The sequence below is a fragment of the Camponotus floridanus genome, unplaced genomic scaffold (assembly GCF_003227725.1).
Source record: "Camponotus floridanus strain SB8 unplaced genomic scaffold, Cflo_v7.5 scaffold96, whole genome shotgun sequence".
NCBI lineage: Eukaryota > Metazoa > Arthropoda > Insecta > Hymenoptera > Formicidae > Camponotus > Camponotus floridanus.
Window position 1 is genome coordinate 564,278 of NW_020229867.1, and position 24,661 is coordinate 588,938.

The 24,661-nt window shown below is 45.0% G+C and overlaps 1 protein-coding gene across 1 annotated transcript; it reads left to right on the forward strand.

Moving 5' to 3' along the window:
• Positions 1-794: 794 nt before the first annotated feature.
• LOC105249413 lies at positions 795-21,607 on the forward strand. Its single transcript, XM_011254850.3, has 7 exons — positions 795-2,586; positions 2,882-3,112; positions 11,252-11,365; positions 11,555-11,641; positions 19,105-19,308; positions 19,442-19,624; positions 19,720-21,607. Exons 1-7 carry the CDS (start codon positions 2,277-2,279, stop codon positions 20,442-20,444), a joined length of 1,854 nt encoding a protein of 617 aa, XP_011253152.1. The 5' UTR covers positions 795-2,276; the 3' UTR covers positions 20,445-21,607.
• The last annotated feature ends 3,054 nt before the right edge of the window (positions 21,608-24,661 follow it).

A 24,661-nucleotide genomic window follows, 5' to 3' on the forward strand; every position in this document is an offset into this window, starting at 1 on the left:
TTCTTTCATTTCTTTCCGTCTCGCGGGAATTATTACATCAATATCGAAGGTTTATTAATTTTGTAATTACCAGCACGTCTGTATAAAAAGCCGCAGATGTATGTAGAGAAATCATCCTCCGATAAGAAACGGACTAAAGTGAATAATAATAAAGTGATTAGTGAATAAAAAAAAAATGTGTAAATAGTTGTGCTGAAAGTGAAGTAAACACACGGTGTTGAAAGTAAAATTATAATACTTTGATAACGAGACGCGAAATAAAAAAGCTCGCGAGCCCGAATGACGCGGGTGGCCGACAAAAATATTTGTCACGCATGTTATCGTCGTCGAACGGCAAAGTGAAGTAATTCGCCGCGCGAATGTACCACGCGTCTGTGTTTGTCCATCCGTGCCCCGCGTAGACGATCGTCATCGTTCGACCGTAGCAATTATGCGGCGCGGTGAGACGCGGCGCCGAGATTCATCTCCGGAAGCTCGTCTCCCCCTGAACATCCCGCGAGTCCCCCGTCGTCCGGCGCAACGACGACGGAGTCCGGAAGACAGCGCGAGGCTCGTGTAGTCCGCGGGTCGTCATCGGCGGGAGTATTGTCGGGAACGTCGGTCCTGCGAGAGGTTGTGCGCGCGGCGCGGTGACGGGACGAGGAGAGAAAAAGGGTGGTGAGAGAAAGCAGGGAGATTTTTCCCCACCGCTTGGAAAAACCAACCCCCCACCAGAGAGATCGGGTACCGTGGAGGCAGCGGCGGCGGCGGCGGCGGTGGCGGCGGCGTGGTAGAGACGCGCGGCGGGCCGCGGGGGCGACGAAAAGAGGGGGCGAGGAGAGAGTTACCCAGGGTGGTCTCGGTGGTGGCTGGGGGCGGCAGCCTCAAAAATACACCGCAACCACACCGCGCGGCTCCACCGCAGAAGCCGCCATCTTCCACCGCCGAACCGAAACGAGACCGCGCGAGTTAAACACCCTATCCTACTTCCTCCGAGTAGAAGCTACCCTGCCACCCGCCGAAGCAACGGCCAGGTGAAGAATCACCATCGCCGCGACCGCGACCGCGACCGGCTACTCTGGCATCCAGCGAGAGACATCCGAGGGATATCGCGCGATCCACGCGGCGGAAAAATTTCGGATCCCAGTGTTGATGTGCGCGTACGAAGATGTACACCGTGAATGAATCGTGATTGTCATCTGATTCGTTGCAATATTTCTTCTCTGTGTTCGCCAATTTCTTTAGATTCGCGCTCGGCCAACCGTCGACATCGTTCTCGTGATTGATCAAGACTTCGATCGACGGGGGAGATACACGTGACAGATGCCGTGCGCGGTGTTCGCCAAAGTTTGACGAAACTTTGCGCGCTGAGCGCGAAAACGATGATTTAAAAAAATAACTCTTTTCGATATATCCCGGTATAATTTTAGTGCAAAAAAAATACGTATTTATGAGAGAGAGAGAAAAAAGTGAGCGAGTACGATCCTATCGATCATGAGGATCGTCGGTGCGGGATGGTGTTTTAAATACATGTGATATAAAAGGAAAGTACGAGTCTGTTGATCTATGAATTTCCGTGTTTCAAGCGTAGCCACGAGTGTGTTTCTTCGTCGTCGATAAGAAGACGGAAAACTCGATCAAAGAATCAGGAATAAGGGTCGCTGAGATTGCCGACGATTCCAATAAAACGAATTTTCTCCGCGAGTTGGCAATCGAGACGAAGAATTTGCAAACGGATGCTACTCCCGCCCGCGATCCGCGGCAGGATAATGAAATAAGGATCAAAGAAGCCTAGGGGGCCCCCCGCGAGGGCCGAGAAAGCCGCCGAGGAATTGTCAATGCGTGCCATTCGATTCCGAAGACAAATTCAATTCTCGCTGGAAGGAGATACCGGCGTGCATTCGTAATGCGTTCTTCGTTATCGGTGACATCACGAATTTATTGCAAGACGCTTGCAAGACGCTCGGAGGACCATCGTCGAGCCGACTCGATGCACTGACGACCAATCATAAACGTCAAAATATAATGTACAATCGATTCTAATGAGAAAAGTTGAGTTTGCAGGACAAAGGGACTGCGATAACTGAAGAAAATTATATATCACAAACGCAAACGTATCATCCAAGGACCAAATATCATATCGACATTGATCGGGAAAATCGATTTTCTCACGTGTACAATTACTTTGTCTAGAATCTGGAAAAAATCAAACGTAAACAATTGAGCAACCGAACTCATCCGGAAAGCTTGCAGGGAAAGGTGATATCTCGATCGCGAGAACCAATGACATCGTTCTCATGACGAATCCTTCGCGAGATGCTCGACCCGAGGATCGGCCTGCCGGCCTAGACTATCCCGATCCTAGGTCAGTGCGAGGTGGTCATCAGCCGCATCAAGCGAATCCGGTGAGCCAAATCAGCGGGCCGAGAATACGGAGGACCCGGGCCTCATCCTCGAGGAGAAGAATGCACCTGGCTAACGAGGTTCCTCCTCAAGGTTCAACCGGCGGAAATCACCTCCCCGATTATGCCCTCACCGCCGATTTGCTCGCCGAGAGAACGCTGGATGGACTTCTCGCCGAGCATCCTGGAGAACTCATTCGTACAGGTAAAATATATTTGCTTAAAACTAATATTTATGTAACGTAGAAATAATTTTATTATATTGGATTACTCTTTTCTCTTATATTTCTATTACGAGTATATAAAAAATAAATGTGGTAGCTGTAATCTTCAAATAAAGAGAACGAGAAAAATATTGTTTCCTCACAAATGTTTTTCCAAACTTGGAAAAAATATATCTTAATATTTATATAAAATAAACGTGACGATAGATGTAAAAATATAATTAATTACTCTTTAGTAAAAATAAAGTTATTAATTTCTTTTTATATTTCAATTAGGTAGCCCACATGTGGTTTGCACGGTACTGCCGTCTCATTGGAGGTCGAACAAAACCCTGCCGGTAGCATTTAAGGTAGTGGCTCTCGGCGAGGTCGGAGACGGTACCCTCGTGACCGTTCGAGCCGGGAACGATGAAAATTGTTGCGCGGAATTGCGGAATTCTACCGCCCTAATGAAAAATCAAGTCGCCAAATTCAACGATCTCAGGTTCGTCGGTAGAAGCGGTAGAGGTAAGTTTTATACGAGAACCACCACTCTTTGTATAATAATATTATAAATAATTAATAAGGAAATAACTCTCTCTTAATTTACGTCATTGCATTTTTTCCCCTAAAATATTGATACGACATGTATGTAAAATATTTAATTTTAACTTCTTCTATTTCTTCCCTCTTCTTACTCTCTCTCTCTATCTTTGTATATTTGCTTCACCGAAATAACTCTCATCGGTTGACGTCGAAAACTCGATCGGTCTTTCCGCCGGCTCTACCTTCTTCCGATGCGGCGAAATAAATCATTCAGACTTCGCTACATTAAGGTGGTGCCCCGACTGATGGCCTCGTTTTTCCCGTCGAAAGCTAAGCACGGGCCACCACCTGGCCCCTCGTTCCGCCTTCATTTTTAATTCACGCGACAAATACCGTGACCCGGTATCTCCTCGCGAACTAGCGCCCGTGCCACGCCACGCGGCAAAAGGGGGTGAGCGAGGAGGGTAAGCGGAGGGGCACGCGGAGATTTTTTAATTCCCGGCTCCGCGTTTCAATAATTCAATGTTCCTTTCGTCCGAGAAGACGGCGTGCAGGGGTGGCGAGGGGAGAAAAAATTGGGGTCCGAGGTCTCTGAATAATGCTCCCTAATAATCGCAGCCATTACGAACGGTTAATGCAAACGTTCGTTCCTTGAAGAGGAGCCCAAGGTAGCGGCGGGGGGGAAAGAAGCGACGCGAGAGGACCTAGATCGTAGAATCGCAGAGCAGGAAAGGAGCAAACTTTTCAACGTCCTTTTTTTCTCTCTTTCTTTCTCTCACTCCCTCTGGTCTCTCCCTTTGCCGTACGTATAAGAGTCGAGGTGGAGGGGAATCGAAAGATACGAGTAACGAGGCGTCCTTTAATTCCTTTAATTCGACCGAGTTGCACCAGCGTTTTCTTCGTCCTCCTGTCGCTCTCCCTTTCCTCATCCTTTTCCTCCCCCGAATGAAAACCGAACTTTCGAGAGAGGCAGTCGCCAGGCGTAGCCGGTTAACGAGGGGGGCGGCCGACTTGTTTATGGCAAATTGGAAAAGGAAATTGCGGGGGGGTTTGTGATATCGGCGGCTTCCCCGGCGCGCCACTTTCGCCCGACGGTGAGACCCTAAACGACACTCGCGCTCTTCTTTTTGCGGATCTTCCATCGACTTATTTCGATCATCTTTGTTCTATCCCTCCTGTCTCGAAATACAGGATAATAATTGGGCTGTATTTTTATCAAATTCCCGCTCGTTTGAAAGATATCGACTTGAAGCGCACGTTTCGAAACGCGATTGGTCGCGTCCCACGTTGACCTCTTCCACTTACAGAAATGGAGAGACCCGAGATACTCATCGCGGACACAACAGAGACCCGAGAAACGATTTCTAGAATTTTTTTTTAGGGACTCGCGAATGAGGATATCGCGGATATATAGGGAATCGTGGGATGGGACGGAGAAGCGCGAGCGAGAGGAACCGAGAGCGGTGAGAGGGCGGATGGAGGTAGAGTGGTTGGCTGTAAGCGGCTTTGGTTTCCATGGCAGTAAGCCCTCATTACTGTATTACGGGCAGCCCCTAACTACCACCGGTATGCAACGATTTTCCTCTAGATTCTCCATATGAGAGTGACGCGAGATCGTTCCGCGCGCGAGTATCGCAATCACCGAGCCGGATCGGTGGATTTTTCCTTTCGCGCGTCTGACGCCGACGAATTTTCGCGTCGAGATAAACTCGAATCTCGTTTCATCATCATTGCGCGCTTCGAAATATACCGGTTGAAAATTATGCGCGCGCGTGACAGGATGTAGGACGTATAATGAAAAAGCGTATTAAAAAAAAAAGGAAAGAGAAAAGGAAAAAAAGACCTGGCCTAGCGAAGATCGAATATACGAATAGACGAGATCGTTATTATCTCTGTAAAAAAAGAGGCAAACAGATCCCAGTTGAATAAATCGAAAATTTATGATGTTTGTCGGCGAGTCACGTCGCGCGTATCGCTGCATAATACCGCAGCGAGGCGAGGAGCCCCGGAGTGCATTTTATATACAGATTCCTCACGCGTTCCACTCGCTTTTTTGCCTCCGTTGTTTTGCACGCATCCCGTACGCGCGCGCGCCCGCTACCGACTTTTTCAGCTGCAAATATTTGTCTCACGCTCGCCCGCGGGCTTTGTCAGGCCAATTTAATATTGCGAATGCGGACGAGGAGAATTGATCGTGGTCGAAATGCGTGACGACGTTGACGGGGCGACCCAGATCGATGCCGGATGAAGAAAACAAGAGCAAGAACTCTCGGTTCTTGCGTCGGGGTTCCTCGAAAAAGCTTCCAGTCTTTAAATTCTGTTGTGAGAAAGCTTGGTGCATTTTAATATCCGCGAATACGCAATATTTTCCAAAAATAATGGACGTTGATAAATTTAATACATCTTTGCGAGTCTTTTTTTTCCCCGCGAAACAGGATCCGATTTCTCGCAGATGTTAGTCAATCGTTTTCCGAGGGGGCTCCTCATTTTTTTCGCGGATCAACGCGGATGAGGTCGAGCGCGAAAAAAACTTGAACACGTCGAGCGGGCAAGTTTTTTCCCCCCCGACTCGGCGATCGCGACCCTCTTTAATCGACTATAATCGCTTTCGTTCGGTCTTACGCGCTGACCTAAAAGAGAGACCCTCTTCTAGTGCGTGGTGTACGAGGCGGCCAACGGATATAACGACTAACGCACGACGGCCAGGGGTTACGGGGGGTGGCGGCGGCGGAATATTATCATACCGGCGCAGGGGCGTATATCACTCGGCCACCCCTTTCGCTCCCGACAGGGATTAGCGTCAACCTCCGACTGCTAGGAGTCACGGGCCGTACGGAGACGCGGCTGTATATGCATGTTTCTCTGCTACGCGTTGGTGTTGGTACGCGAGAGAGCGCGGCGCGACGAGAGGCGAGGGGGAGGGAAGGGTGGCGACGGGCGTAAAAACGACGGGCATAAATACCGGAGTTACCTGTGTTTTATGACGGTCCGGCCGAGGTATAGGCAGGAAGAGAGCGCGAGAATCCGAGGGAAAGCTTCGACTATCGACAGCCAGATCCTGACCGATGTCCTGGCGCAACGGATCCCCGTCTCGCTCGCATCTCTCTCTCCCTTTCTCTCCCTTTCTCCCTTCTCTCGTGGAAGGAGGACGACTCGTTTTAAATCGCCGCCGCATGGTGAACGTTGCAGCGCTGAACGCGAGTGCAAATCTTCCGAATCTTCGATATCTCTTTTACGATTGGAAAAGAAAAATGCACGATTCGAGTATCTACATATGGCATTACACAGGACGCCTCTAAATTGCCGCGTAAATCACACGCAAACATTTCTTGTATTTTCTTAGTCGATTAATAATAGGGATTAATTTTTATTATTATTTACCGATGAAAAATTTATGACGATTGCGAGGATACTTTTATGTAAGAGGCGGCATGAGATTCCTTCAACAACAGGATTGCGAAAAGTTATTCGCAAAAGTTGTCGTGAAAAGATAAAAATGATTTAATAAGTCGTAAAGATCTCTCTACCATCGTTGTGAGAAGGGTCAACCTTTTATAGCGGCTCTCGTGTTCGGTCGACCGAACAGCTGTTGCGACCGCTCGCATCGGCGATCCTTTGCTTTGAAGCGTGTCTCTAATCTACATAACTAAAGAGTTCTCCTCAATTTGTTAATCGTGAATTATAACGAGCTAATGGACACTTTATTAACAGCGTTCATAAAAATATCAACTAAATAATAACGAACGAATGTAAGAGGCTGTATTGGAAAATGAATAAATTTTATAGATATATAATTGCATCGAGATCCTTAAGAGATGCAACAGACTTACTTGTAATAGACGACAAGATTTTAAATCTAGTTTCGTGATACGAAAATGAATTTCAAGCGACAACGAGAACAATTCTCTGAAGAGAGGCAACTTTCAATGTTAGAAGATATTAGTGTTTCCGAGAGAAGAACCCGAATACGCCAGTTAAATCCGCGAGAACGGTTGGCGGATCTCGCCGGCGACCACCTCGGCGACGTTTTTTGCCAATTAAAAATTAAAAAATCCATCCCTCTCGGTCAAGTAAGGGATCGCGGAAGGGATTGCGAGGGCGCGGGGGATCGAGGAGCGCGCGGATGACTGCGCCGAGATTTTCTACCGATTAAACATTATTTTCCGCTCTGGTCTGGCAGTACGAGTCGGATACATATACGCACATATCCGTTTCTTTCACATATATTAATTCCACGTTTCCCTACTTTATTTTCTCGATATTTTTCGCTCCTCATTCCGTCGCGCCAGCAGCAAGGCAGGCTTTTACGAACGCTTCAATGACCACTCGCTCCCCGGTCGCGCCGTCGCATCTGAAAGTCGTTATGCTCGACGTTGTGATTATTGCCAGCGAAAACTGGTCCTCGTGTAGAAATTTATCCTGCGACAAAATTTCATCCTAGTCATTGCGAAACGCTCACGTGCGTTCGTGATGACGTCTTTTTTTTCTCGCGATCTATATTTTACAATGACATATGGCGTCACGAAAAAATATGTAAGGATATACAATTTTAAAATAGATATGTGATATTTATATAAATTATTATTTATATAAATTGTATTCGAATGTATCAGGCCAACGTATGCTTTGAAGGTTTCGTGCGAATACACGTATATAGGTAAAAAAAGAAAAGTTTCCTTTCAAACATGCCACGGCGGGATACACGCGGCCTCGTTTACCGCGATTCGGGTAGTCAAAACGTCAGAATCTTAAAACACGACAAACACTCCGAAATAACGATCCGAGTAACCCTCGCACTCGCCTCACCGGCAAACAGGGGAGTTTTTAACACTGTATGATCCCTGGGTAAACTTGGGGCGAACGCGAGCGTTTCCGTGTCTTCTCACAACAATCCTTGTCGCATAAGTGGACGCGAGCCAACCTTGCCCGAATTAATTTCTCACCCGACTCGTTTTGGCTTACTAAATCGTCGCGAGGATAGTCTGCGTTTCGGCAAAAACTCGAATAAAGACACACGTTTCGGATACAATTAAACGTTTATATAAAAATTAATTTGCGTACACATTGTCGCGTACACATTTTTTCCCTTTTTTTACTCCATAAAATATCCGTGAATTTGAGAAATATATTGCTGTAAAAGCAAGACAAATTTTTCAAAAGTCTTTCGAAAAAGTCTAACATGACGGGAAACTCTACAGCCGGCTCATCATAATCTTTATAGATCCTCTTCTCGATCGAGTCTGCAACCAAGCAATATTTTGTGGGATCAAAATGACGTACGACGCGTGGATTAGTAATTTTTTTTTCAGGCTTGTTTGCGCGAATGAAGGACACCATCGAAATCCTCGGCGCTGATAAAGAAACGCCGAAAAGAGAAAACGTTGAAAAAAAGGGGACGCGCAATGTTTTCCAATCTTATAAATTACGGGATAAATCGGGACATTTCGTCATAATAGGATTACAGCAGGAAAATTTCCAAGAATGCGAGAGGCGATTTTCACGTGCAATTGACCACGGGACGCGAGTCCCGCACGTGTACAACCGATGAATTAGAATTTCGCTAGACGTAGGTGGAAGCCGGGGAGGAGAGGACGGAGACTGTAAACCCCGAAGGGTAGAGGATCGTTCTTCCAGCGAGTTACACATAATGCCTCATAAACACCCTCAAAATGCCTGCCATCACCCCTGACTCGCGTTGCCGCCGCGCCTGACACCGCGCCTGCAATAAACTTCGGTCTCGTTAGTTCGCAGCCACGAAATCTCTGTGGAGAAATCTTGCGCGTCTGTTGCAAAATATGTATCTATATATCGCTTTCATATTTAAACGCTAATATAATCGATGAAATTTTATTCAGCAAGAGTTTGAAAAAAAATTCTCCGTTATTTTTCAATTATTCAACATACGCCAATTGAATAATCTCCTCAACGTGATTGTTTGATACTATAAATTTTCAATTATTTAAGAGATAAAGTAGGAATTAATTTTTGAAAGCAACAGAAATAAAAAAAAAAATATAAAAAATGGAAAATCGATAGGACGGCTTAATATCCATGATGTCAAATGAAAATTAAGACCTCGATGCACATTCGTATTGAGATAACGTTGAAATTTGTAATCGGTACAAGAATTTGAAAGATTCTCCGTTATTTTTCAATTACTCAACATGTGTTAATTGAATAATCTCTTTAACGCAATTATCTGACGCGATACTAGGATAAACTTTCAATTAATTAAAAGAGATAAATTAATTTTTGAAGGCGGCAAAAATGAGAAAAAGATGAAAAACGAAAAACCGATGGGACGGCTTAATATCCGCGATGCGAAATGAAAGTTAAGAACTCGATGGGCAAAGTGCAAAATCAATTTTGACTATTCGGAAGGATCTCGTGAAACGAAGCGTGGCGCGAAAATAGCGGCCAATCACCGCCGAAAGGAAGGGGAACCGCCGCGCTGGAAATGGCACGGCTCCCTTGGCCCGAAGTTAAAGTCCGGTATTTCGCCCGGCGACGGGCACGGGTAAGCCGGTTAAATGTCGTGGTTCACCGTAAAAACGCGGTCGTTTACCGAAGAGGGAAGAGGAGGGAACGGGGGAAAGAGGCGAGGAAGAAGAGAGGGGGGGGCGGCCGCGCCACCATAAAATAAAACTACCCGACCGCGCGCGTGTTACGTATCCCCGGCCGCACTTGGCGACACCATTATAAGCTGTATAACTTTATTGTCGCGGAGCGCCGTGGAAAAAAAAAACGTGTAAATGCCCCGTTTTCCCGTGTGTTGACACATGTCTCTCTCTCTCTCTCTCTCTCTCTCTCTCTCTCTCTCTCTCTCTCTCTCTCTCTCTCTCTCTGTCTCTCTCTTTCTCTCGTTGACGTCGGTGCCATTTTCTTCGCGCGATATCGCGACGCGACGAGACGACTCGTTCCTCCCGCGTTTTATTTTACGTGCGATTACGCGGGAGGGTGATGAGGAGGGAGGAAAGGGGGGATGATCGGGGGACGCGTCGAACGCGTGACGAATTCCGCGCGATGCGCGCGTCATCGATTGAAATATTTGTGCCGAAAACATCGAAATTTAGTAAACGGCCGGACCAGTTACGAGTCGCGTTTCATCTATGCGCTCGCCGATATTGTTTCGGGTCATCGACGGGACTTGGTGAACAAAAAAAGCGCGCTAACGTGCGAAAGCGAACGGAAAAACATGCTAAGGGAGGAGGGATATTTATATGTTAGAAGAATCGGAGAGTTACTTTGGCCCCAGTCGAGAAGCAAGGCCTATAATTCCGCTAAAAATATATATCGTGTGAACAAGAAAAAAAGAGTAAAAACACGGATTATAGCAAAAAAATTGTTGAAAAATAATGGAAGTAATAGTATATATATTGTTGCGATAGAAAAAGCGATATTTGAAAATATATTATTCGAACGTGTTATCGCGCGCGTCTGTTTCGAAATTTCGAGATAATCGATTAGGATATCTCATCTATCGAGCTACCGAATGTTGTCGAAAGGTAAAAGGGCGAAATCGCGCGTGACGAGAAACTGGCGCATTTCAGGGGATCGCGTTTAACGCCGGCAGCATTAACATATTCCAGCCTATCCGGGAACAAACATCGACGCAGTGGCGTCACTCGTTCCCCCCTTACTTCCGGCACATTTGTGTTTTGTTTCCAGCGAACGAGCGCGAACGCATTGCAACGAGAGTCGAATCCGCCAAGAAGCTTCCGAACATCAATCGCGAAGGCTACGATCATTTAATCGATTAAAATATATAACACAGTTATTATCCTGTCTCGCTTCAATATGTCATTTTTTTCTAATAGAGTAAAATTTGATCAAACTCAACGCGTGGAACACGAGGAACGAAAGCGAAGAGACTCACGAAAAATTGAACGTACTGAGAATATCTCTCTTCGCGGTCGGCCAATTGGACATGAATAATAGAGTCTACGCAAAGCAAGGAGCGCGGTGTAAAGTCCACGCCTTTATGGTTTTTGATCTGGCAACCGAGCCAAGGCGAGAATATGCACGATCTCCCATTGGGAGACGCTCTCGGTCTCTCTCGTTTTACCGCCGGGCGATAATTCTTTTCTACCCCCGACGCCTCCATTCTCATTTTCGTTCCAGGAAAGAGCTTCACCCTGACGATCATGCTGCAGACATCGCCGCCGCAGGTGGCCACGTTGTCGAAAGCGATCAAGGTGACCGTGGACGGTCCCAGGGAGCCGCGGTCAAAGACACGTGAGTACAACTTTATCCACGGAGGATAATGCGTAACTTTTTCTACATTAAAGCTCTTATCTAACCGATGAGGGTAAAGTCATTAAAGAACTCGATTAAGGGGACAGACCGCGACGGAAAAAATGCCATAAGATTGCCAAATTCACTATCGACGTCTACGTTGATTCATAAATTCATCTCACGTTGCAGGACACCAGGCCTTTCATCCCTTTCACTTCGGGCCTCGTCCATTCCCCTTCGGACACCCGCAGGACCCACTGGGATTTAAGCTGTCGGGTAAGTCTCTAATCAAAGACACGCGGCCTTCTTCGTCGCGACGAGTTTGCGCGAATACCTGCTTCCGGTGAGGTTCTAGTCCCTCTCCCTCTCTCTCTCTCTCTCTCTGTCTCTCTCTCGGCACGTCTCCCCGTCGATAGATAACTAAGTTTGCAACCCTGTACCGTGCCCCTCCTGGGAGGAAGGCAACTTTGGCGGGCCAAGCGGGGGTCGACGCCCTCTTCTCGCGCGCGTTTGGCTTCGTGGCTGCGAAGGGTGTCAAAATTGAGCGTCGGCAGGCACCGACTCAAAATTGAGTTTTGCCACCGGCCTCTAAGTGGAGAAGACTCTGATTAAGCCCCGGGTGTGCGAACTCTGCCTTTTCGTCTCGACGAAGCTGCTCGATCCCCGCTTACTGGAAAAGTCGCTCTCGAATAAACTTCGGCTATGCTAACTTTGTCATCGGGAAACTCTTATGACACGGCAAAATATTCCTGTCGAAAATTCGAAAATTCAAAAATTTTTTCTATATTTTTGTGTATATCACGACTTTATATCATATATAATCACGGAAAAATATTTAATTGATATGAAACTTAACATTTGACTAAATCAATTATAGAGTACGTACGTCGGAATTGCTTTTAGCGCGCGATTAATCAGCCTCTTTCTTTGGGATAATGCATTCGCTGTGATATAAACGATGGGGTTTTAAACGTTTCATCATCGCGAGCGTTTTCGAAAAAGTTTTCAGGTATCCAACCGGTTCGACAGGACAGTTGGGTGGCACGAATTCCATTGAAACTCGTTCGAAGCTCCAAATTTTGATGGGACTAGCCCGGAGCAGTGAGGGTCGGGTACTGATACTGGTGCACCGACAGTGTATTGTTTCGGCATGATAAGCGGCTTAACGGAGCTTCGCTCCCTCCTATCCCCGAGGCGTACTACGGGATGGCAGTCCTGCCGTCGATTTCTCGCTGCTACCCCCCTCCCCCCTCCTTCCCCCCGCCCGTCCCCCGTATCCCCGGTCTGCTCAATCAAGAATTAGCCACTGCCGCGCCCGGTAATACGCCGGAGCTTTAACTTTTCTTCCCTTTGCCCTTCCCTCGCCGTCACGATTTTTCCGCCGTCTCCGCGAATTCCACGTTTCAAGATAATTTCTGATCGATGATCGATGACACTCGGATCGATAAATCAATCAGAAATTAAGCGTTACATTTTAAATGACATTTTAAAAAAATTGAGAAAAGAATCGTTACGACTCCTGAATCGGATATGAAAATGTCGAAAAATTTCAACAGACTTGATTTTATCGAAAGCGGTCTCGAAGCTTTGTCAATATTGCGAGGTGCAAATTATATATCAGAGATACACGAGTTTTATTGGGATACGATTTTAGCTTATCGTACGGATAAATTGTATTTACGCAATTGGGTCACCTACATTGTGTTCCGAGTTGAATGCAAACGGTACTCTCGGCGAATATCGATCGGTTTATTTCAAGTGATGTGCTCGCGAGTTTTTTCAACCCTTTCGCTCGGGGTTCGCCATCCGGCTCACAGGTTGCGCCTCCGTTCAGTCCGACGGAGGGTCGGTCAGTCGAGCACCTTTCCAACTTTCGAAACCGGTCAGCTGTCAGCTGAGTATCGCTGACTAGGTAAGGACGTTCAAAGAGGCGGTTTATTAGATATCTACGCTAGGAGGGTTGATAAGGAGAAAGGGAACAGCATCATCGGGGGCGCGAGGATGAGTGGCTGGCCGTGCAGGGTTGTTAAGGTGCCCATTGAGGTGTAACTAGGGGGATGTTATTAAATTTCGTTCGGGCCTACCTCGACAGCAGGGACGAATTTTATGGGCTCCCTAAGGGCTTCGTGAGAGCGCCAAAGTCCGATGGACGGGCCAATGCGCTTTTACCTCCCTTCGATCTCCGATATCCACCGCTCTAATTTCGTCTTTTCCATCAATTTCAATTTATCGAAACGACACGTCGATTACTCTTTCGATATAATTAATCTTGTATTGCAAATATATTTATATTATGCTTCAAAAATAATGTTTATGTGATTTTCACAAAAGTATTCTTAAGATTCTTAAAATTCGGTAATATATACATTGTATAGCGTATCTTTTTTTATTAAATATTATTTACATGTTTATCAAAATGAATATGCAAAGGTGATATTCCTTCGAATATCAAAAATGTATGGCAATAATTTAAAAAACTTATCCGTTAATCTTAAATTACCAAAATGGCACATTATTCATTCAATATAATTAATTTCAAATATATTATATTATGCTTATCACCAATATCTACAATTTTCTTAAAAGTATTTTTTCAGGAATCTTAAAATTCTACAACAAATGCAGCAAATTATAAAAAATTATTTACGCTTATCGTAGTGAATATGTAAAAATGATATTCCTTTGAAAAAAATTTAAATTCTGAAAATAATTCAAAAGAGTAGAAAGTAAATATTTCCGATTCTTTTTTTAAAAAATTTCTTTAGTAAAGTTTCACAATACGTTTAGAAGCGATCGCTAGCAAGCTCGTGGAAAATTAATGTATCCGGTGACAGATATCACACAGATCCTCGCTGAGATTGTCCACGAACGAAAACACGTGATCACGCGCCTCCCAGGAGGCCGAGTCCGTCGTCTTTGTCAGTCTGGCTAAGGGGATGAAAAATCGCGAGGTGCCAAGATTCGAGTTAACAAGAACAGCTTGTGCAGCCCCAATCTGCCCTCCCCCTTTCCGCTCTCTCGTGTCAATTAACCGCCTACGACGGAGGGACTGGGTAGAGAGGTTGGAGAGAGAACCGGAAAAATCGCGACCCCTGTTTCAATAAGGTGGCCTTTACCTCATTTGGGGGAGATTGTTAGAAACGCTCAGTTTAAAACTGTCGCTTCGTTCCTGGTCGTTTTGCAGTAAATTCGTGATTTTCTTTAAAGCAGACCTCCCCCTCTTCTTACCAAACATATAATTTATAAAAGATGATAAATACGAGATTCTTCATTTCCCATGGGTTTGTCGGATTTTCGAGGTTTTCTATAAATATATCGCTATTAAAATGTGACAACATAAACCGAGCGATGATTAGTTTAATCGCAAGTTTCGTCGCGGTCTGCTACGATCGTCGAATTACGTTTCTCTTCCAAACTTGGACGTATCTGATTTGCACGCAACGCGTTTAAAGACCTCCTTCACATGTATACGGAAGACCGAACGCAACGACAACCCTTCGGGCATACGGTCCTTAAAGGGAACCTTTTTAAGGGCTGTTCCTGTCCATCCCCCTCCGTGTCGAATCACTACGGATCCTTTAAATTCGCGTCACATTTCACCCCCCATGCGCGTCTTGCAAGGGCGTTCCGTCCCGGGGTATTCCGTCTTTTAATCAGGTCCGGCGACCGGGACCTTTCTCTGGAAGCGACGGTAACTAATGACGCTCTCTCTAGCCGTCGGTCTCTTCTCCTTTCCTATCGTCGACACGAAAATCCACTGAGCCTAAGAGATAGAAACCTGATAGTATCTCACAATGTCCTTGTAATCGATATTTATTCTCAACCTGATTTTCTCAAGCTTTGTACGCATGTGTTGTCGTAAAATGAAAGAGACATACGCTGTTATAGAGCCAATATTTGCTACTAAAAGCATTATTAATGATGTACATGAAAAAGTTATATATCAAACTGTAAGTTTTAATTACCAAATAATAAAAAATTATACGATAAAATTTGTATCGATAAAATTTTAATTATCGATAATACGATTAATTTCTAGCACTTTAATAAAATTGTATAATTTATTGAATTAATATTTGGTATTAAAAACACTATTAATGATGTAGATAAAAGAGCAATATATAAATTTTAATTATTAAATAATAGAAATTTATAATATATAAATAAAATTAATTATCGAATAATTTCTAGCACTTCAATAAAATGTGATTTATAAAGTTAATATTGGCTATTAAAAGCACTATTAATGATATACATATAAAAGCAAAACATAAATTTTCATTATTAAACAATAGAAATTTACAAATATATAAAATATACTATATATATATATATATATATATATATATATATATATATATATGAATAAAATTAATTATTATTATATGATCAATATCTAGCATTTTAATAAAATTATGTAATTTTCTAGTACATATATACTTTAAAATATATATACTTGGTATTAATGACTAATGATATAGCAGGTTTGTAAAAGATAAAATTTGAAAATTTAAATTATTTGTATAATCACAAAATGTAATAAACGATATAGATGAGTAAAAATTTATGCATCGCTGAGCATCGACAATTTCTTAAAAGATCCATCATTTTTGCGCTCTTTTTCAACTTCAAAGAGAAAATCTCGCGGTAGTGAAATAAAGATAGAAAAGTAGAGAGAGAGAGATAGCAATTTTCTCTCGTCCTTTCTCGAAATATCTCCTCGTGGAGCTTAGATCGGTGCCAGGGACCTTTCCAGGGTGGCATTTTAGGGGTTGCTGCGACGCGATAATGAGAACGGGCGCAAAGGGTGGGTGTGCAAAGACATCCAGCCGGCAGTAGCTAGAGGATAGAACACGCGGAGTGGAAAGAGGAAGCAATGAACAAGTCGGAAAGCAAGAGAGAGAAAGATAGAGAGAGAGGCAGAGGGAGAGAGAGAGAAAGAGAGAGAGAGAGAGAGAGAGGAAGCAGAGAGGATAGAAAGTGGGGGAAATCGAGCTCCGCAAGGGTTAACGCCTTAGCGCCAAGAAGGGCGTTTTTAACGCCTGTTTTGCATAGATTTGAATAGATAAGGTAGACGGGAAAATACGCGAATTAATTTATTATGTATCTCGAGGTGGCGAGATCAAGAAGGTTTAAGGCGAGGAGAAACTCTTCGAGGGCTTCCCTCCTTCATTTTACAGGCTGCGTGTCAGGCTTCGAATCAACGTCTTTAAGACGCTCTTTAAGTTTCATCGTCGCGAACGCGTAAAAGCTCGAGACGCCGAGGATTCGCGAAAGAATGTCAAGCTGGAGTTTTACGCGATTTCTCTTCAGACTCGACGGGACCGCCACGTAATATTGCGGTGATAATAATAATAATTGCGGGTGAAAAGTGCAATCGCGAAATTCGAAATCGCGTCTCGCGTCGACGAGAGTCCTATAATCGACGTGACCAAATTTAATTCACTCCGTGGGCGCGTCGGCGGCGAAACGTATATAAAGCTACGCTTAAAAGCTCATATTACACGTGACGTCACATTACCGCATCTCGGGAACGGCGCGACCAAAGTACGTAGCACATTTTGAGCACGCTGCTCGATAATACATCATCCCTTAAAGCCCCCGATGGAAGGCACACGCAAAGGCACCTAACCCTAGGGCCGTAACGTTTAAGCTTAACATTTCTCACCCCTTAAAGGGTAACGGCGGCTCCTTGAACCCTTTCAGCTTCGCCTCCCGCGGGTTCCATCTCCCTCGCTCTCACTCTTTCCGAGATCTCTCGTCAGGGCCCACCCCTCATTAGTCTTCATTTGTTTTCGGAATTATCGCCCGCCAGCCGAACCCAACTCGGCACGCGAGTTCCGTGGAAAGAGGGGTGGACGGGCACATTTTCGAGGTTTATTAAATTGAAAATATGTTACGTCCGCTTTCTCTCTGGAAAGAATGCGTGGCGGTATCGAAAATTTCTATCTCGTGCACAAGATGTTTCGAAAGCTACCAAGTATTCTCAAAATATTCCAAAACAAAAATAGATAATATTTTTCCAATTTACCGATATTTCGCTTTAATTATAAATAACTAACGAAATTCTATAAAAGCTCTTATCTTATCGCGTAACGTTATTACAAGTACTTACGCGGACAAGAATCTAACCATCTCTCGGTTTACGAGCAAGCTATGTGATACTAATGGAAAATTATTTTTAAGGCCTGTGAACCCGATCGCTTCGTAACAAGCGAGGAAGAAATTCATAGTCAGTTATAATCCGAGGATGTTCGCACGTCGTGACCGTCACCTAAGAATCCCACTGCCTGAAGAGCTTACCGAAGCGGTTCTTATTCATGCTGGCTGCCAACGAAAGCCTCCGTCCGTTGGCCTTCGTAAGCTCGGTGGCAGAGCGGTGCTCTCGCGCATCTCTTATCGTTTTCTTAATCCCCCTCATAAAGTAGGAGGGCTACGAGCCCCCTCACGGCTGGCCCGTTCAGTGTGCCACGCCGGTGTGGTAGGACGTGAGATAGCGGTGTCCTTTCTGGCGAGCGCGCGCGGCTTAAAGAGAGCTTAAAAATCACCCCTACGACCCCTACCGAGCTTTTTCGTGCCCTACCAGCCGGTATAACGCCAAGGGTGGGAGCGTACGTGCGACCAATGGGGCGATCCGCGTGTCTCGGTGGTTACGCCCTCGTGCCAGTGACCGGACAATTCTCCCCGCTTCGACAAAACCGTTTTCCCCTGCTTGCCACCCCGCCGTAACCCCCTACCGCCCCCTCACCCTCGTTCCAGCTCTCCTCCCCCTCACCCCGCCGCGTATTCGCGCACGGTGGCTTCGCGCGGCAGCTTTCACGGAATTTTTAAACTGCTCCGCACAGATGACGGCATAATCTGTTATTGATCAAGGTCTTTCGAAAAACCGATAACACGTCGATAACCACGCGAGTTGCTTCTTGCACAGTTGTGTTCTTTTTATATCGCGCGACGCACCGAAAATCAATCGCATTTACATTGCTTATATGTATATGTAAGTAAATTGAAGGAAAGAAAATTTCCCTTCCTCTCGTAAATGTAAGTAAAGCGAAAGGAGCGAATTTTTGCTTTTGAAAATTCGCGAGAATTAATTGTTGTTTCATAAATGAACAAACAACAAAGGCAGCGGTACGACTTATGTCAGTTGGTTTGTGTCAGCCGATCACGATCAGACGAACTTTTTGATGTCATAAATTTAATTGCATTCAAACACATGCTTGCGCGGCCACGCGATATTGGCTATTATCGAAAAAGAGATGATCGATCGTCTCTCTGCATTCTCTGTTGGATAAATTTAACTGTCCATCCACGTCAAAACCGCCTCTACGTCAAAGGGATGCGTTTCTACGACTCGAACTGCCAGTCGATCACCGTTTACCTGCCGAAAATTATACAACGCCCACCGTGATACCCAGAAATATGTTACGTCTTGTCACAAAACGATCGCATCACTCATTTTCAGATGCTGTCGTCTGCATTGCGTTACTCACAGGTCTCGAAAAATATTTTATCCTGTTTAAAAATATCAAGTTTTAATGTATACGATGTAGCAAAAGATTTTTAAATATATATATATATATGTGTAGACGAATATAAATACTATCACGTAGAGAGGGTGAACATCTTGCATTGCAAACATTTCCGCGCGATATGGAGATCACCACGGCGTGATGACAGCGGAGACGCTGAATAAACAGAATCCTCGGAGACGTGTAATCTGCATTTCTTTGATTGCACAGGATTGCAACACCTGGGTCTTGAGCAAGGAGCGGGCCAGGGATGGGGCGGGTTACCTCGAGGATCTTTACCACCGCACTGTCTTCCACCTCCCCCCGGCCACCATCCGCACACACATCCGCAACCAACAGTTGGTGCATCGGCCTTCAACCCCTTCCACCACGCGATCGAACAAAGATCCCCGAGGCTGCCTGGACCTAACGCCGGTAATGAAAATACGAGAAGTAGAAATTTGAAGAAAATTTGACGAGCACGCATCTTATTTAAATAACACGGTCAGCGTTTTCTCAGGTGAGAGATTAAACGATTAATAGGCGTGTAAATTGATATGTCCAAAAGAATCCGCAAGAGGCGACTTGGGTCCTATCAGCGTGTCCGTGCGAGAAGTGACGCCGACAACGTCACCCGGGAATCCTGGACCAGGCCTGCTGACGACGGCCTCCGTGACGGCGTCGACGCCTCCCGCAGAGTCGACCACTACCACGACGCCCAACCCGTCTGGACATCACTCACACTTTCAAGGTAAAAGTCGAGATACACGCGACCCTCGCGCGGTTTATATGATTCGTGCTCTTTCATACATAGACCGAAAAACTGACGTCTTGTTCGTAACACAGGTCTTCATTTACTGGGTGCCACGGGATCCATCTTCGGATCGATATTCGCGCCATTATTACCGCAATCCTCTTGGCTCTATAATCCTCTGTACCACACGCAGCAGTATATCCTGGAGCCGGAATGGCACGCTCTGGCCCTAAGAATGGCCCAGCAGCGACTGCAGAGGCCGGATCAGGCCCGATTGGAAGAGCTCAGAAAACTCAGAAGCAGCAGCGACAGTCCTGAGAGCAGTACGAAGGACGAAGAGCGACGGGGAGAGGATCAAGGTGTTTTACGTCGATCCGGATTAGATAGTCCCGACGATAGCATCGAGGTGGACGATAGAAACGATCAAGATTTGAACAGAGACCGCGTCAGAAGCGACGAGTCCATACCCGAGCAAGACTCTCCGAGAACATCGCCGATCAGAAGCGACTTGGAGGACGCCGCGTCCACGGATGCTACCTTCCAGGAAGCATCGATTCACTTACGGCAGAGCATAGAGAACTTGAACGATTCGGATCTTCAGCTCGATCAGGATCAGGTTTCTCGTCGCGGTGATCTTACTGTGAAAATCCGTTTAGAGGGCACGGTCGATCTTAGCACGAAGAAGGGTCAAGATAAAGAAAACGTCGGACAGGATCTGACGACGCGAAGAAAGGAGGATGGAATAGATGTCGAACGGGAAATCAGATCACGAAGAGAGAGAAGTCCCAAGCCCAGACAGGTGTGGAGACCTTATTAAGGACGACCTTATTAAAACGAGTAAAACTCGCTCAGCGAAAATCCATCGAGCGCGACAATTTCAACGAATTCCATGATCAAGACGAAGATTAAAATAAATATGGCCTGTAGGTAAATTTTATCGTGTGTTCTTCTCAAAAAGGAAAACTTGGTTTTTGTTGACAGATAGCGCGCACGTTGATTAATCTCGTCTCGATGATCCGAGATTAAATTCGGGAGCAGAGCTCGCACGATGTTGTAGATTAGTTTGGCAATGCTGAGCGATATATCATCATCGTCAAGTTGTTGAGGAATAAATGGAACACGCTCATAGAACATCCTCGCGCAATGTAACACTGTGAAACGTCACTGCTTGGATGTTAATTATCAAAATTTTCGGACGAACCTTTTGTCAAAGTTACTTATCTATCCCTTATCTATACCCGTTGCGGTATCGTCTAAGAATTGTCATGGACTCGAGGACTAACCAGGGTTTACGTTCGCATATAGTATATGTACATATAAAGTAATCTCTGATTATTATCTAGGTTAATGTTTCAAATATACGTTAAGCATCATCCTCTCGTCATTCCAATTAAGAATACTTCAAACTTTTTCAATGTCTCATCGACTACACGAGTATGCGATTAAAACGCGTCTGCGCGCGCATATATAATAATCCTGAAAAAGTCTTTTTTAGATCAGATCAATGCGTTTCTCACCCTGCGACCGTTTTTCATTTCCTCAAATTATTGTATCAACGACAATTTAGAAAAAAAAGACAAGTATAAAGAAAATATACTCGTGTAGCAGATGACATTTAGTTTCCCGGTGCAAGCGAAATTACGAGTAGTTGACGTTGTAAATATCACAATCCTGCGAATCCTGGCCAAGTCACATCCTCTACGAACTGTCTCTTTTTTTTACGAGACAATATTGTTGTCGTCTGAAACGAAGAGACATTGACATATATGTGAAAAAAAATTTTATTGTATAATTATCATATTCACAAGTTGTTTTGATGACATTGTATGTATGCGTGACTATTGGCCTTAATCAAAATCACTCATTGTTTAAGTACGTCATCACGAATAAAGTAATATCATCCGTTCCACGATATCGATTTATTCTCTTATATTATCATAGATTTCGCCGAGGATATCTCATGCCATGGTAAGTGCAACATTATCTAATTATACGAGTATATTACACAATTACAAAAAAATTATTATTTTGCAATGACATATTATCGTTTGATAAATATAATAATTTTAAAGTAGAAAACGCATATCTTTTTATTCTTCTTGCGCGACAATTCATTAATATCGCATAATTAATCTATAATAATTAATATTGATAATTTGTGTCGATGCTACTTGTTAAAAAAACCTATATATAACTTTATTTATAACAATTATAATTTCTCTGAAACGCGTCGTGCACTTGAAATAGTCTTATAGTCTTATAGTCGGTTCGCGATAAAGTGGTGGACAAATTGCAATCGTGTATCGAGCGATCCGTGTGCAACCTAATCCGGTCGGACGAGATGCAGCAGATTCAATAATTCGCCGCGATTGCAATCGAGCGGGATGCACCGCACGCAAAAACGGGCAGGCTCGATATCCGCGCGGTGAAAAGGTCCGCGTGATTGATGGAAAACAGACAAAGCACCCTCCCCGTCGATCCCGCGCGCTGACCGCTCAGCGTCCCTGAAATCGAGATAAAAAGACCGCAAAACAATTTTCTACATTATTTTCCGATGCGCGCCGAATCAAATGAGCAATAATACCGGACACGTCGCGCCCCCCCATGAATCTTTCCGTGTGTTTTTCAACGCGGTTTTCGACCCTATCTACGCCCCGCGATCATCCGTAATATCTTTACGTCACGATTATCTTTGTCGCAAAAATACATTTTGCAAAATACATTTTCGCAGATTTTTCAACATTCGGTTAACCGAAATGACAAAGCAATTTTTATAGTATGACACGTTTAAAGCTTCCGTGAATGCGGATAACTCCTGACCACAACTTTTACTTCCGCGCCGCTAATAAGTGCAACGGATAAAACACGTGACACTCTTAATACGTGCATTCTCGAGAATATAATAATACTAAAAAAAATAAAGAAGAAAAGCGGTAACACAGGCGACACAGTTTTCTTGCGTCCTCTTTTTTCCCGAAATTTGTATATGCCTACGCTGGCCGGTTTATCGCAACAAACTACCCCAATGACGACACGATTAAAATTTCACGGCAAGCTGCATGGGCTCGAACGTTCTCTCATTCTCTCTCTTTCTCTCCCTCTCTCCCTCTCTCTCTCTCAAACAAACTATCTCTATATGATCCCTCTCTTTGCGCGTCCCGACTGGCTCCCGATCGTCCCGGTTGCCGCTCTATCCGATCCCCGTAGCCCGTCTCTCTCATCCACCTCTCATCCCCGTCGGGTGATTGGTACGCGACCGCAGCCACCCCCGCTTTTTAATACACCCGCACCTGCATAGGCTGCACCCGCAACCGGTGAGCCGCTACCGTGTATATATATGTGACACGGGGTGCATCCAACCCCTTCCTACGCGAGCCGCTGATCCCCCTTGCCCCCTTCCCCGGCATGGAACTCGCGGCCCCCTCGTCTCTCCCTCGCGTCAACGTCACACTGTACTGAGTGATTCATCGATCGAATACGTACTCGCGTCGTCCCTGCGTCCATTCCCTAAAATAGCGACAAAGACTAGTCCTCTCATAGCGCCTAGTTCGTACACAGGCTCGCGACACTAAAACCGCCGCCAGCAAGTCGCCGGATATAGGAAAATGTATTTCAGGACAGTTCGCGGCTTGATCGGCCGATTCTTTCGATCACGATGACGAACGGCGCGCTTTACGTGTCTTTCACAGATCCGGACAGATATTTTCAATGTACAACAATCACTCGTTTGACACTAAATCGGTTATTTTTTTTCAAGTATACTTTTTATTATCTACGACATTTATTTTTGTATGCACTTTTAATAAATATTTTTAAAAAACACATTTCCAAAAATATACAAAGAGCACAAAGAGTTATTTCATTTGCGTTCTTTATCGACGAGTATCGGTCGAAAAGTTGAACGCGTAGTCGCACGCAGTATCAAAATACAAAGTACAACCACCGAAAAAAGAAGAGATAATAGCGTGCACGGACGTGTATTGATAACAAAGGAAGAGGGAGGAGAAGACGCAATCGCGGATAAAATAAGAAAGGCGGATTGCTTAAAGGACGCTCGTTTACTCCTTTTCCACACCACGAAGACGAAGGTGTTGAAGCTCCGAGAAAAATATCTCAGCCGTAAATAAATTATAGGAGCCGAAAAAAGTTTACCAGCACGCCGGCGTCCCGGAGTTTCCGGATAGCGCGGCGCTCGCTAGGAGAAGGTCGGAGATGTACTTTAGTACTTTTTGTCCTTCCAAGCTGCCATCGGCCCCGCCCGACCCTCCGCCTTTTCCGTTAGGAGAGGGCGTTCTTTTTTTTTTATTTTTCCACTACCCTCTCTCGCCAGCCGAGCACTTTAGATAATAAGGCCAGGGCGCTCGCTACGGACGAAAGGGTAAATTGGGTATTCGTCCGAGGAATTATCTCTCTAATTTCTTTAACGTACTAGTCTCTCACCTTCCGTTGCTCTTATGTACGTATAATTTCCATCGCACCGCGTGTAATTCTGCCTTCCCTCCCTCACTAACCAACGGATCGAGACAAGCTCGGACTCTATCAACGGATATCAAGAGCCTCTTCGTGCTTCCTGAAGATGAAAGCATCGACGACCTGACGGGAAGATATCCGCCGCCTGACGTAATTATTTGGTCGATTCTTTTGACGCGGTTGTTCCAGTTCGATTCACCGCAACCTCGCATAATTTTATCATCTCTTCAGCGCATTCAATTGCTAGATTTGATTTATAAATCAATTACGCGCGAATCAAAAATCGATGTCTCCTCTTTTCCGATACTATGTAAAATTTAATTCCATCGCAAAGAATTGTCAATCAAGCACTTGGAACATGTGCATAAAACTGTCGGCGATGTAAGACGGGAGATGTAACGGAACCATTACAAGCAGCACGCTGAAGCTAATAATAACAAACGATCGGCGATGCGAGAAGGGATGGCGATGTAATTCGTACAAATGATAGTTCACGACTATCAGTCGGCGAGGGTAGGAAGCTCGTATCCATCGGAATGGCCCTGAAATTAGATCCCACCCCTT

What these genes read in the sequence shown, in the direction of transcription:
- LOC105249413 (XM_011254850.3), top strand. Translation starts at nt 2,277, where the DNA reads ATGACGAATCCTTCGCGAGATGCTCGACCCGAGGATCGGCCTGCCGGC. An exon ending in CGTCGGTAGAAGCGGTAGAG is followed by an intron (nt 3,113 to 11,251) that starts GTAAGTTTTATA and finishes TTTTCGTTCCAG; the next exon opens with GAAAGAGCTTCACCCTGACG. An exon ending in ACTGGGATTTAAGCTGTCGG is followed by an intron (nt 11,642 to 19,104) that starts GTAAGTCTCTAA and finishes TTGATTGCACAG; the next exon opens with GATTGCAACACCTGGGTCTT.